Source organism: Stegodyphus dumicola, chromosome 2 (assembly GCF_044657685.1).
Source record: "Stegodyphus dumicola isolate Sdum_Otavi_A_Nest chromosome 2, ASM4465768v1".
Taxonomy (NCBI): domain Eukaryota; kingdom Metazoa; phylum Arthropoda; class Arachnida; order Araneae; family Eresidae; genus Stegodyphus; species Stegodyphus dumicola.
The window spans coordinates 39,653,647-39,669,345 of NC_140769.1; the positions used below are offsets into that span (position 1 = coordinate 39,653,647).

Consider the following 15,699-nt stretch of genomic DNA (forward strand, 5'->3'; position numbering starts at 1 on the left):
TGTCAAAGTAACAATAATGTGAAATTCTGAATTTCCTTAATATTGAATATCATCTGCATTATTTAAAATAATGAAATTTTATTGCATTTTAAATGCATTGATATAAAAACTTTCCATAATTCAGCCACCAAAGTGTATAATTTGAATCGTGAATTTAGTTCAATATTTTAAAACTTATTTTTATTAGCCCAAAGAGGCGTTAGCTCAGAAAGGCTATTACTCTCGATTAATGTACATTTCACGTTTCAAATTGCTGCCACCAAATATTATCGTCCTGTATTATATTATAAGAAATTAAATAATGAAGAATTTGCATGAATTTATGCGTGTTTCTCAAATTGTGAAAAAAAGGTGCCTAGAACCATTAGATTTTGAATAATGTAGTCCTCCACCCCAACATGGGCAGCTGGAAACCCGAATTGGTTTTATTATCTATTTCATATTTTACAAAACTTTAACGAATTTTTTATTAACAAACTTAATGATTTCTAAGTAAGCAATGCAAACACTGTATTTAAAAAAAAAAAAAAATTATCTCCAGCGCGCCAGATTGTCTGTCGGAGATTCTGAAATTCTGCTGTTTTTAAACATCTTGTGATTTTGCTGTTGAATCGAATTTTATGTATCCTAAGCGAGAAGAGCGTGATATTTAATAAACACACAAACTGTTAATTAGAAAAGCACAAAAAAGTTTTATAAAGCCATCTTAGTAAGAAAACTGAACATTGCTATGATGAACTGAGAGACTGACAAAAACAGAAAAATGTATGCCAACAACGCTGTATCGAGAATTCTAACCGTATACTGCTGTGCTTGTTTAAAAAATTTTGTACTCTTGCTGTTGAATTATTGTATGCAGCGTAAGTGCGAAGAAATTTGTGCTTAATAATAAAGCTAAAGAGACTCAAAATTGGATTGGTTGAAGTGAATGTAACAGCAGATTGGTAGACTGCAAGCTCAGCGTTTTAACAAAAACGTATTTCAGTACTGATTTTTGCTCTAGGTTTTCAATTAAATGAGGACAATTTTTATCTCATCATACTATTCTTCGAAAACGTAGAGTCGCGGTGTCCTTAAATATTGATCTTAGATTTTAATTTATTTATTATGGATTTTTAGACGGCGTTTAAATTCACTTGGAATTTAGGCTCATAATATTTTGTAATATATAGAGAAAGCAAACCATCAATAGGTAATTATGTATTACTTTTACATTACATTTACGGGACATTAATAAGCATGTTAATTTATGACACTATATGCTCCAATCACAAAGTTTCGTAATAGATGGTGAGTATTCTTTAGAGATTATAGATGAGTATCAATCGATGGTGAGTTTTACGATAACGCTCTTAAAAAAATAAAATCGGTCATCGTAGATCAACCCCGTTGAATAAAAATTCCAATTACTTAAAATATTCTTGACACTTTAGCTTAAACTGCCTTAAATATACAACAAAACGCCCTGAGATGCTTAACAAACATTTCCTAGAAGAATCCACGGGCAAATTCAGAAGCAATTAATCTAAGTCCTTAGGTTTCTAATCAACGTCCAATCAATCTAACTCCTTAAACAGTTTCTGCCCAAATTTGCTCACGAATCTCGAATTATGGCATTATAAAAATGGAAAAATAGCTACTTTCAGCAAATTTACACTTGAATATGTCTTCGAATTTTCCAAGTAAAGGTTATTTTTAATTAATTATAATTAATGTTTTATTAGTTGGAATGCTTGTTTGATTAAAACTCAAGTGTTATTTTATTTTTTCCGAACATTCCCACGTACAATGTTGAAAATATTCAAATAAAATTCTGCACCTTCTTTTGAGAAATATGGCAACTGTAAATTAAAAATATAAACCCTGTTTCCACAATTTTCCGTACACTCTGTATGCCTCAATCTCTATGTCTTCCACACTCGCTATATAATTTTGAAGACACATTTGCGATCAATGCATTCGGCTATACGACTGTCGGATGAGTTAAAATCAAATTGCACAGACCTCAGCGTTACTTGAAGCTTTAAGGCTCCTGGTAACTTAAATAATAAGTTCGATAACTCTCTGAGGTCCAGTTGTAGTACACTATAAATTTAAATAATCCTAAAACTTTAAATTTGTGGTGTAAAAGTATTTTAGCAGTCCTATTTTTTATATCTACAAGTATGATTCTGAAAATGTTTGTATTACATTTCAGGCAAAATCTATTCGTTTTGCGAAACCAGCAAATCCCACCGGAACTCACCGTGAAAATGTGCTAAATACACCAGAAACAAGTATGTCTCTGACACCTTGGTTCTCGCCATCTGGTAATTTCCTTCAGTTGCAGCCAGAGCAGGATGTACTAAAGTGTGGTACGAAGAAGAGCGTCACAATTCTATTTACGTCAAAGGAAGATGCCAATCTGAATTTCGTGTACCAGGTAATTAATCGTAAGAATTGTACTTCTTATAATTTATAATGGATTTTAGTAATTTGCTCATAGAGCATTTTCTAGACTGTGGGGAATTTAAAATTCACTAGGGTTTGCGCATAGCCCCAACAGAAATTGAGTTTCTGTTGGGGCATATCAGCTTAAGTATTAATTGCTTTAGGAAGATTTTAATTGAAGTTCTGAATTAATATTAAATATGAGTTTGATTGCCTTAATGAAATTTTGACAACTCACCTATCACTGTACTTAAATATATTGAATCATTCTTAATGCTCACAATCAAAAAACATTTTAATCGTGACCAAATATCCACAGTATGAGTTCAAAGGTAAAAGTAGAAGTTTATCTAATGCGAGTTAAATCCAACAGATGTTTTACAAGTACCAACAGCTGTAACGTAACAGCTGTGAAAACTAACTTCTTCGCATTTCTTCATTAAATTTGCTATGCAATATTAAACTGAAGTTAGCCTTTTTCAAACCCGGACACAGTAATTTGCCGTCGTTCTATTATGTTGAAAATCTGTTAAATATACCTTCGCTAAATCACGCATCTTTTAAAAAAATATATAGTACAGTCCTTTTTTATCGCAAGCTCATTTGAGACTATAGTTCAAGTCGGCCTTCATTCTTACTCTTTTAACAAAGCACTCTAAACAGAAATGAATTGGGGACGGGCACAGTTAGGGAACTCGACTATCTTATCTGCCGCAATTTACACAAATGACTACTATGAATGTGACAAGCAAATATTACACAACTCTGCAAATGTGTAAACAGCACATATGATGTACATTAATATACCCCACTTGATATTGTTCAGGCCAAAGTCTTGATAGGTTACAAATACCCATCTTCCGAAGTAACTTTATAAATTGCGCTTCAAATTATAATATACGTAATATAGAGATTTTTCGCTAGGCCTAGCGACAATAGAATGCTCTACCAATTGAATACAAATGCTGATAGTCATATAATAGGCGGTACAGCAACTCAGCTGGTGGTAAATAAGTAAGTTGTTGTTGCCGTGATTATAAGAAAAAGCAACTGAGGAAAAAAAAATATCCTGAAATGCCCAGTTTGAAGTAATAAAAGTCAATAATTATAGCTGTAATATAATTCCAGCAAAGTATCAGTCTCATTCTTTATCATAAATCAAAGTGCTAGAATTTTTCCTGACTAGAACTTCTTGCCAGTGAAATCTAGATTTTTTACGATATTATGTAAAAAGCTTTTTTATCCAGGTTTAAAAGTTTATAATCTTCTTTGGCGGTTTTGTTACATATTAATGTAGGTTGTAAGCCAGGGTAAGGTACTACGATCTGGCTCTGTTCCTGTCTCATTCTCAGTCCAAGATGATGTGTCCAAAGAATTCCAAGATGAAAGTAAACTTATCAATGAGCAAGAAACTCAACTTGAGCCAGCATTAACATCCGCAGACTCATCTTCAAGTTCATCCTCAAGCTCATCTGAGGAAGACTGCCCATCAGCAAGGGAAGCCAGGTAGGTTTCATTTGTGATTTTATCTTCATTTCAATAATTGTTGTAGAATTATTTGAATAAGAGATCCTTGGAAAATGTAATAAAAATAAATCAGCAGAAAAACAACGAAGAAATTAACTGGTTGAAAAACCTTAGCAAAAGTTACCTGAAAGGTTAACGTTTTATACACAAACATAAAAAATAAATATGGGCTAATACCAGATTTTCTCTAATCCTTGTAACACAATACGTCTGGGAAGTTTTACGACTTAATTGCTATGAAACTGAAAACTGAAGAAAACAACATTTTTACTGCTTACTCTTCTATGTACAATATTTATAACTTTATACACTGCTTGATGCTTTCATCTTCTCGTGTACAAACTTGAGTTCTTCGAACTCAAATTTTGAATACTGTTTAAGCCTGTGGTGAAGGTTTTATGAATTTCTTTGGCCATTATTCTTATCGTTATGAGTATTTTCGCGTCTATCATGAAATCATCGGAACCAACGGAAAAACATTGGTTCATGTTAATACTTGACCCCAGAACGCTTTACACAACATTTCAAATGTCTCCGTTGCTGTTTTATCTGGTTAATAGCAAAAGCTGATTGCTAATCTTTGCTTAGCTTTCGAATCCTTGACAGTAGATGTTCACTGGATCAAAACAAACAATTAACTTCCTACAAAATTTCTTTAGAAAAATCATGTTGAGATATCTTGGAGATAAATACCATTAATAATCATTTGTCATTTTGCTGGAAATAGTTAAATAAATTTGTCCTAAAACTTTTTTGTAGACGCGCTATGTATAGGATTTACAAGGAGGGGGAAGGAAACTTAAAAACGAAATCTGAAATCTTCTCTTATTGAAGTACACGAACTTAAGATCACACTTTTTAAGAATATATCTATGTACATATGCTCAGAATACGCATATGAAATTTAAGTAAATCAAGTACAATATGATTAATCTTGAATTTCGAAATTCATTTTGTCAAAAAATTTTGGAAACAAGTAGAGTAACAGCTCAATTTTTAAGTCAAAGTATAGAGAACAAAGAGACAGCTTTCAAGAATTAAGACTGATAAATGCGAATTCTCTCCAGGAAATTACGAAAAATTCTGGAATGCTAAATTCTCTCCAGGAAATAAAGAAAAATTAAAAACATGGTTATTTTAGGAATTCATAACGGATAAATTCATTGTGACATTAAGAGCTGCTAAGAGGTTGATACTGATAATTATAATTTCAAGAATAGAATTTTATGCATTTATTTTTATTAAGCGCTGCTATTTCAGTTCAGTAAGTTTTAAGTTTAAAAGTTTATTCTGTGTTTTAAAATTAGGATACAAAAGATTCGAACGACAAGAAAAGAGCAAATATTCGAGTTTACCAGCATTTAATATTTTTTAGGATTCGTGGAATTCGAATTTCACATCCTTAAATAAGTAACATGTGAAAATTAGCATGGGTGCTTAAAGTAATGAAATTTTAAACGTAAAAATGTAAATGTACTATTTTATTTCTTTTGTAATCTTTTCATTTAATTTTTTTCCTTCTAATTAATGTTTTTTCTTGTGCCAGCATATTATTTATATTACAAAAATACTTTATTTTAGTTTAGAGAAAATTAATTTGCATCAGCATGTTACATGAATTTTTATTTTAAATTGTGATCAGATGTAGATTTTTTTGTGTTGTTGTTCCCAAAAAATTAGCTTATAAAATAACCATTGATATAATATTTTGCTTAGAAAGCAAAATAAATGTCTCATATCTTTCCGAGCAAAATCTGTTGAGAATTTTTTGTCCATAATCTGTGTACAATATGATGTCTTTTAAAATGCAGTTGGACTTTGATAAGCTGATGTCCTCATTAACTGCTGAGTGATTAAGACTGCTGAATACTGATAATTTAAACAAAGCAAACGGGCTGACTGCATGTTTGCTTTTCGAATTTTTCTTTCATGTATGACATAAATGCGAGCTGTTTACCATATTCAGGGTGTAAAAATTTCGAGGAATTGAAATTTTGAATGTATGAGCCTAATAGCACTTAAAATGCATCGAACACTGCATTGCACTGCGAGAAATACATACGAAAAGTACCTTTTATTCTCTATAGACTTACACATTAAGTTCCAAGGGAAAACATTTAAACAGGTTGAGAACACAGTTTATCGAAGTACAACTGTAACAGACAAGCATAGCATTTGGTAAGAGCACAGTAGCATAGTAAACAGACAGGCATAGCATTTGAAATGTCTTTGTCCGTCAAAGATGTTTCACGAATCTTAGTAATCTCATAATTCGCTTAATAGGAAAAACAGTAATGCTGACCAATTAATTAACTGTCCTCTCCTTACTGATTAAAATAATTAGACAGCATAAATTTTCGCTAAGTCATGCCAGTCATGCTTTGCTTTACGAGGGAGGGATATTAGAATGAGGTAAAAGATAGATCAATATATAAATGTTTCATTATATTATATTATATTATATTATAATGATTAAATAATAAATTATAATAAACAAAAAGGCGATCTATTTCTCATTTTGTAATTATTTTTTAATACTTTCTCTGTTTCAGATACGTCCCGCCTGTGGGTAAAGTGACAATTGATATTGATATCGATGCTAGCCTGTCACCATCGTTCCATCTTTTGGTATACTACATCAGGGACGACAGAGAAACTGTGGCAGATTCACAAAAATATAAAGTCGAAAAATGCTTTAAAAATGAGGTATGAGAGTAAAACGTGATATGTTTCCTGTATTTTATGTTTTAAACACGATGCTTTATCTTTGAATAGAAAAATTTAATGATAAATGTCAGTCTTTTATAGATAACCACACACTATTTAAGGTAATGTGAACTAATTTACATTAACGCAAAATTCGAAATAAATATAGTATAATTCACAAAAACAACGTGCGTCTAGGAATCAAACGTTTACATAAATTTACTACGATGACTAGAAACAATCTGCGTGTAGGCAGCATAAAGATCATATTTATACGAAGAAATTTATTACAAATGTTTTTATACAAAAAGTGTAATTTTTATATTATCTTTTCGTTATTCATGTAATGCAAACTAAATATTTCATTTATTTAAAAAATTTAAAAATCTGAAAGCCTTCAGATTTTACGTTACACACACACAAAGGGGCGTGTTTTTAACGTTTTGTGTGTTACCTTTATTTATTAAATATAATGTTCTTCGCACTTAAACCATAAAATTGAATTCAACAGCATTATTACAAAATAATATCACAATTAATGTTTCCAAAGTTACAAGCACTTTAAGCGCACTACTCAAGTTTTGAAGCTTTGGATGCTATACAGTGTGCGAACAGATCTACATACCCCTAATCCCCCGTCGTGAATCCTATAGAATATTTTTGGGTTTTCCTGGAATACAGGATTTAGCACAATATAATTTGAAAATGGTATATTAAAGCTTTTGTTCTATTTCAAGAGAAGAATGGTACAATGTAAACATCAAGAAACTATCAAAATTAATTTGTGCTAGTTTAGGATCAGTGAGTCCTTATAAGGAAATGATAATATGCAAATTATTAGCCGACTACAAAAAAAAAATTTCTGTCAATTTAATGCTTATAGACTTTTTGTTTATAGATTTTATTTCATTTTAATTTGCGACTTATTTCACTTTGCCGTTGGTAAAAATAAAATGTGTTCAACATGCAATAATCAAAAAATAAAAATTGCATTTATTTCGATGAAAGTCTTTTTAATAATTTTCTTTGCGTAAATATGTTACTTTGATTGCCTGTACGTATACTTTCTCTTGTAAATTCCTATATTAATCCTAAATGTAGATAGCTTCTTGACTATATGTAGTGTATGTATTATTCGGTCGTTAAAACTTTTAACGTGAACATGTCGTGATTTTCTTTATTGGAAAAATGTAGTTTAAAATTTAGCTAACTGAAATTTAGATATTAATTTTTACATTATGCTAGTACATTTTAAAGCTTGCGGAAGGTTACTGTATCCTTACTAATATAGTTAAACTATTAAAACTTTAAAGAAAAAATAGTAATTATCTGTAATGTGGTTATAGTCGTCTCCTAAAAATACGGAAGCTAGAAAATTTTTAAACTCATTTCGAGATGAAAAATTATACGTGGGTTTAGTTTAATCATGGTGATAATTTATTTTTGCTATGATCCGCGGCAACATTTACACTGACTAAATTATATGTTACTATCTTTTCAGAAATATGTATATATTTTATCATGGTGTTTAGATTGCCTTTATTGCTGACTTTTAGGTAGCAGTCTTCATTAGAATAAGTACTCATTTTTATTTTAAACTCTGACTTTAATGCATTTTTTGTTCTGTAGGTTCATTTTGGATTTGGAGATGAAGTCCAACAGCCTGGCACGAGAACATCAATAAAAGTTAAGGCAGCTCCTAACTCACTTTGTGGTATCAAAGTTGTTGACAAAAGTGTTTCGCTACTGGACTCCAGTGAACAACTAACGACAGAAAAAGTAAGTGATTTGAGACTAAGTTTTTACGACGAATATACTTATAATTTTATGAGCAATATAATTGTACAGCTATATATATAATGATAATAGCATATGAGTTACATTGTAAGTATTATTACATTTGTAGATATTTTCAATTTTGGAGAGCAGGGAATACGTGCATTATGGTAGTAATCCTTGCAATGAACCTGCTCCTCAACCTGGTAGGTAGCAGCTTTTATTTTTGTTAATAATAACTTATATTTAACTATTATGTTTTAACTTTTCAGAATAGCAATTTTTATGTTAATCATTAAATGATATTAAATGTAGATACTATTCGTTTTACTGATCAGACCAGGGATGGTACGTTATTATAGAGTTTATAAATATTATTTTGGAAAACCTTTTGCTTGCTTGTATTATTTTTAGTGTTATCATTCCAGCTCAGCGTTAGTGAAACTTCCAACTTTAGTGAACAAAACGTAATTCAGATTGCGTGTTTTGACACTAAAACAATGCGCCTTTTGATTTTGTTACAGGATTACCTTATAATGAAAAATTAAAAATAAGAATAGTGAAAAATATTTTAAAACTAATTAAACGTACAATCAAGAGAAAATTTTATCTTCTATATTTACAGAATAAAAAATCCATTTCTTTATCCCAGTGATTTTCAAAGAGTGAAACTTCATTAAGACAAAGCAGCAAGTCATACTTCGATAAGTGTCATTGCATTTCTTGAAAAAATGAAGACTGATGCAGGTATTGCATATATAACTTTTCAAGGCATTTCTGATAAGTCCCCTAATGTTTCGCTTGGGGGCTATTGTCCTTATGGTCTCTTGAAAAGAGCTCTTTATAAACACAATTGATGGACTCTGAAATGTTGTGGAAGAGGAATGGAAATCAATAATCTCTGGAAATTTTACCGAAACCTTCTCTGTCATAGAAAACATGATCCAAAAAAAAGGCTGTAGTTCAGAAGTACAGGTTAGTCTATAATCCAGAAAGATTCCAGAGCAGATCGATCTATAAGACCACAACAGGTCTATCTATAGTCCAAAAAAGAGCTATCAGATCGAACATTTAAAAACATACTCTTTACATCTTAAACATTAATTAAATGGCTCCAAAATCGTTCTAAAAGCAGATAGATCTATAAGACCACAACAGGTCTAAAAAATAGCTATCAAATCGAACGTTTAAAAACATACTCTTTACATCTTAAACATTAATTAAATGCCCCCAAAATCGTTCTAAAAATGTGTACACACCCTCCATATTTTACCTCTTATTGCTATGCAAATAGGAGCGTAAGCAAAATAGCATCTGAAATAGCAACTACGGTCGCGGACATTCACTCGACAGTTGTTATACGATAGGACATTATTAAGTGTCACGTCCATGTAGCCGATAGCACGTATATTTATAAGAAGAATGTGAGAAACTGTGCCAATAAAGACTGCCCGTACTTATCGTCAAAGGCCGTCGTCAGAGTGCATAGTTAATAGGCTTATAGACATTATAGGCAAATACTACATTTTTGTTTTCATTTAATGCCAGATATCGATAAATGTCCGTATTTTGATTTATGATCATTTTTATATGCCTTCTTTCTCGCCTGCTCTTTGAAAATTAAAAATTACTTTCATTGTGGCACAATTTTCGCCAACATCAGGATCAAACAAGGGGTAGATAAGCAGAGGAGCTCCATCTCCTCTGCTGTTTCTGATCCAGTAACGAGGATGTTGGCGATCAAGATTTGCAACCGTCAAAGGTAACTGTGTAGATTACTCTCCTGCGAGGGGGTCAACATTAAGAAGAATAAAAAAAAAGGTTAGGAAATTATAGTGCAAAAAAGGAACTTATCGCATGTATTTATCAAGGAGTTGGGAACAGGTGGTTTACAGGTGTTGTATTAAGTCGAGCATAGACAGGACGTCCTCTACACTTTATGCGCCAAGCTTGTTTTGTTTTCCTTTGCATTTAGCTCACGATATCCGATTTCACCGAAGGTTTGTGTAGAATGTCAGCTAAATGGGCGTGACGGTTAAATATTATGTGTGCTTAATGTCAAGGACTTTTTACTTACGCTCCTGTTTAAATAAAAGTAGCATACGAAAATCATTAAATGACGAATGATGCCTGTTACTAAAGAAAAATTAATTATTTGTAACTATTTTTAAACAATAAGAAAAAACTACTAAATTAGCATCATTAGCATTACATATACGAGGCTTATTTTGACATTACACAAATACAACGGCACTTTTGTAATAATTTTATTTTTACCAAAGCCTGGACTTCAATCTACATTTCAGTCTAATTATTTACCTCTATTACAATACTTACTGAATCGTACGGTGAGCATCTTAATCCCATTTTAATAGAGATCTGCTACATGATTTCATAACCATTTTTTGGTTTCCAGTGTGAGCAAGACTTCCGACAGCTTAAACGTTCTGACACAGTTTTTATATAAAACACTTCACGAAACTTGAGGAAACTTTGTAAATAATGATGAAATCATGAAGCAATGATGAAATCATAATGTTCGTGAGGGACGATGTGGGCGACCGTCCGTCATTAATGATGATCTGACCCGGATTGAAAAGGTTCGAGAACACAGACGCTTTACGATTTCATCATTATGTACGAAGTTTCCTGAAGTGTTCTGTATCAAAATTGTGACAGAGCGCTTAACTTATTAAATTACAAGTTTTGAACTCATTCACTTTGGATATCAAAAACGGTTTTCAAATCATGCGGCAGATTTCTATGCTTATACGAAACGATACGTGCCTTTATATGTAGGTAGAATTTAAAAGTAAATTAAGGTCAAGACCTTCGTATACAAATAAAATTGTTATATAAATAGAAATAAGAAAACTCTGAAAGGGTTCAGATTTTAATGATCGCCAAAAAAAGTTTGTTGAGTTTTTTTACGCTTTCGCTGAGCTCGCAGTCTACCAGTCTGCTATTACCCTCACTACTGCTAACCCATTTCTTTTTGTCTTTTTAACTTAGAGCACCAATTTCTTCGTACTTACACTGTATACAATTCAACAGAAAATTTACCAGCATAGCAACATATATTTAGAGTTATGATGCAATGTTAAGTGTTCGCATATACCGTATTTGACGGCATATAAGACGCGCCGTTATTTTGAAGGCCACACACATGTAGATGTAGAAAACGTTATGTGTGTCTAGACCTTTATCCGGGCTAAAAATAGCATTCAGTATTGAAAGTTAACCTGTGTTCTTCACGTATAAGACGCAGGTAACTTTTTTGAGACTAAATTTAGAAAAAAAAGTGCGTCTTATATACCATCAAATACGGTATATTTTTTACTACTTTTTTCCAAGTTTATTACATCAATGTATAATTTTCTTAAGATGGATTGCAAAACTTTTTTGACTTTTTATATGTATTCAATCAATAGACTTAAATATGCATTTTTTTTCTTTTCTGTAGGTTTATACAAATCAGCACCTTTAGATTATAGCTCAATAGTTATGCCTCGACCCTGGTCTTCATCGTCATACGAAGATGCACTTGCTGCATTTTACGTAAGATTTAAATAAATTATGACTATTATTTAATGACCACTATTTAATGATGAGAATGTTTTTTGCCTAATTAGTAATTTCAGCTACTTTACATTATTCTACTAATGTGGTTAATTCTTTGATAAAAATAAGATATTAATTGGCGTAAACATAAATGAAATCTCTCGAAGTCTATACAAGGTGACTTGAAATATGAATATATAAGGTGAAAACACTTGAATAATATTTTTCATATTAAATAGACAGTGATTATATGCTATATGATGTTCAGTAGCCACACGAAGGAGCTACTGAGGAATATGGAAAGTGTAATTTTAATAGAAAATCTGAGATATAAATGATAAAAAAATGTAATCATGACAAACGCTATTAATATCAATCACTTCAAAACTAAACAATGTTTATTTAGATTCCAGTTACAGAAACAAAAATTTATAAATATATGAAAAGCCTCTTCATGAACTCTAAAAAGAAATCTGAAAGTTCTGAAAGGCATACTAATTGAATTTTTCAATTAACTTCAGTTTTTGCTAGAAAATATTTTGGCACAATACAAGTCTCATTCCATTACAAAACTTTGCTCACCTTTCTAGAATTTATTGATCTTGATAATAAAGGTACTTTATAGAATGCTTTTAAACAGCAGACATCCTTGTAGATTAATAGATTATTGCTTTAATATGAAAATCTTACAGCGAGGGTGAGTGTTGAAACTTGAAAGACCTCAACTCTTCGAGAGGCAAGAGGTAATATCTTAATATATGGACCACGTCTTCTAGTCTGGGAACTCTTATGTGCACATGAAATGGAAATTTTGTAGGAAATCTGAGATCATTTTGGGACAATATAATTTTTTGTGAATGGAAAGTCCTTCTCAGATAGTAAATTTTTAATGAACGAAGCGGAGGGGTGTCTTACGAAAGCATATTCTAAAGGAGATATTTTATATCTCTTTACGCTATAGATGATAAAATCATTGACAATAATATTTAGAAAAGTATAGTAATATTCCTTGTCTTTTAGGTGAACTTTTTAATGAGAGAAAGTCTGAAAATTTCCTAGGTTTACATGAAAATGAAACTAATTTCATATCCCAAAGGCATTCAAAAATATAAAATGTTTCATCTTTAATTTCAAAATAAATAACGGCCAATTATAGCTGGCAAGATAACTGAAATGCGCTAAATATCCTAAGACAATTATCAGGTAATTTACAAAATATCTCAGTAAGTTAAATCGAGTAAAATTTTATTAAATAACAAAGTCCACTAATTTCTAAATGATGAAATAAATTGCTTTCGGCCATGGTCATAACTTATGTAACTACAATGTGATTAATTCTTCTGAAATTATGAGTTAATAGCTAAACAATCTGACCTATTGTTCTCACAAGTATGAGGTACAAAACAGAAAATTAAGCTCTTGCTACTTTAGACCTCTCTCGGACTCACGCTAAATGTTTTAATTAAATATTTGAATTTAACATAATATTTTTCTGTTATCTAGAATGCCGGCTTTGTCGTCATCAGTAATCTGACTCTATTCACACGACCATGCAAAAGCAACAACAGAGGAGGAATTCATGTCCAGTATGAGACTCAAGGATTTAGCACTTTTGGTGCTGGTGGCCAAGGTAATTCAGAATGCTTATTTTAATATTAAATGTTGTATACTAAAATTTTATTGTGTGCTAATCTTTTTAAGTCTCTCCCTAATTTGTATAATTGCTACAAATACCTTTTATTTATGATCAAAATAATATATGTGGTTACATTATAATCGTTTATAATTGTGTTTATTTTTCGTAATAACTTTAACTATTTACAAATATTGTGCTTTTTATGTTAAATATTTATTTGCAAATTTCCTTATAAATTTGATTTTTATTCCAGTTCTTGGAAGAAAAATTAATGTCTAGAATATGCAAATCTTTCTGTTTCGGTATTAGAAAAGTCTTGGTCCGTTAGTTCTCATTTTCCTATCAAATTTCTTCATGAAATGTAACATTTATTAATTGTCATGGGCAATTTCCGTAAGATATAAATAGTTTTTAATTAATAAATGAATAAGATGATTTCTGTTTAAAAATAAAACTTTAAGAGTCTAATTATTTATAAGCGTTAAATAATTCAGATAACTTTGTAGGGTCATTAGGATTTTTTTGTGAAGCAGGAGTCATGAAAAATGAACACTGCCCTCGCCGGGACTCGAACCTCTCGAATACGTGCCGAGTGTTCTGACCATTACACCACGAAGGCATGCTAAGAAGGCGAAAGAAATGCCTTATGTATCATCAAATAAGTATCAAAATAAAATCGCACTCCGTTAAAAGAAAAAAAAATTCAACACCCCCCCCAAAAAAATAGCAATCGAAAATTAGAATAATAATGACTTTCGGCAGTTTTGATATAAATGGCATCTAGGCATCTATATGATATGCATGTAATTATATTTAACAATAAAGATTTTAATTCTCCCGTATATTAATGATAAAATTATTTCAGTGCGTTAGAAATTTTGAGACATAATGAAGAAACTTGATTTTAATGGTGTATTAATTTGGAAATGGAATTAAAAGTATTCCTTTCGTATACTCTCGTAGCGTATTGACTATCACATTTGGCTGCTAAGTGGAATATTTGGTTCGATTTCCGGCTTGGCCATGGTTGATTTTGCAGGATTCCTACTCTCTACAAAGCCTAATTACACTACAGTGTGGCACCCCAATTAAAATTCGATTGGATAATAACATATTCTTACTTTTTTTGGACCAACTTGTAGTGACTGAAATGAAAGGATTTAAAGACAAGATATTCTTGCCATTTATCCTTATGATTTAATGAGCAGCATATACAGCTAGCCACTGGAAAACCTTGGTTCGATTCCCGACAAAAGAATGGTTAATTTGAAGATTTCTGATCACAGAAAAAGAACCTAATGACTCTACAACGTAAAGGAGTGCTGGCATGATATCATGTGGCTTTAATGAAGAATTAATCATCAATATCTGCTTAAAATTGTTAATGTGTTATTTCTTTTCCGTTTATCTTTTTCCAGTTTTGTTTTTTGCAACAGAAAATATTGCGCGAAAACATGACTTAAATCTGTGCATCATTTGTATTTTAAAGACGTTATTTTTTATTTCTTAAAGAATGCATATTAAATATTTTAAAATGTAAAGTATTAAACTGCTCAGATTTGTTTGAAAATAAAAATCATATTTGTGAAATAAATTACAGTTTTCTTAAAAATATATTTTTAGGTATTTAGAAATGCATGAATGCAAAGATTGAATGAAATTCTAGACTTTGACGTTCTTTGACTAGCATAAACTAAATATGGAACGAATTACCGCTTGGTCTGAAATTAACTGCAAAGTCTTGAAAAGGTTTTAAAATAACTTTTTTTATTAAAAAAGAACTTGGATATAAACGTACTTCTCGTGCTTGACAAGATCAACCACCACTTGTTGTGATGCAACTGAAAATAACAGTCAAATTCAAATTTAAAACTTAACCTAGTAATCAAAGACTACAGAATTTAACTTAAACTAAGTTGGCTTAGAACTTCTGACAGGCGTAACAGTTTAAATGACCGCAGCTATAACGCAAAGCCGAATAATTACGGTCTTATCAGAGCTGGAGAAACCTGGTAACGTAGCTTGTCTCTCGAGAATCCAAGAATAGCTTAAATACTCTCTAC

General features: G+C 31.1%; 1 protein-coding gene across 2 annotated transcripts in view; it reads left to right on the plus strand.

Annotated features, from left to right (window-relative positions):
* Window positions 1–15,699, plus strand: part of LOC118182138 (ovostatin-like) — a 125,036-nt gene that overhangs the window by 77,682 nt on the left and 31,655 nt on the right. For both annotated transcript variants that reach the window (XM_035351441.2, XM_035351442.2), the window contains exons 13-19: window positions 2,198–2,422; window positions 3,728–3,936; window positions 6,510–6,663; window positions 8,293–8,442; window positions 8,570–8,645; window positions 11,903–11,997; window positions 13,504–13,630. In XM_035351441.2, coding sequence (XP_035207332.1) covers window positions 2,198–2,422; window positions 3,728–3,936; window positions 6,510–6,663; window positions 8,293–8,442; window positions 8,570–8,645; window positions 11,903–11,997; window positions 13,504–13,630 — 1,036 coding nt within the window. The remainder of the gene's footprint in view (window positions 1–2,197; window positions 2,423–3,727; window positions 3,937–6,509; window positions 6,664–8,292; window positions 8,443–8,569; window positions 8,646–11,902; window positions 11,998–13,503; window positions 13,631–15,699) is intronic.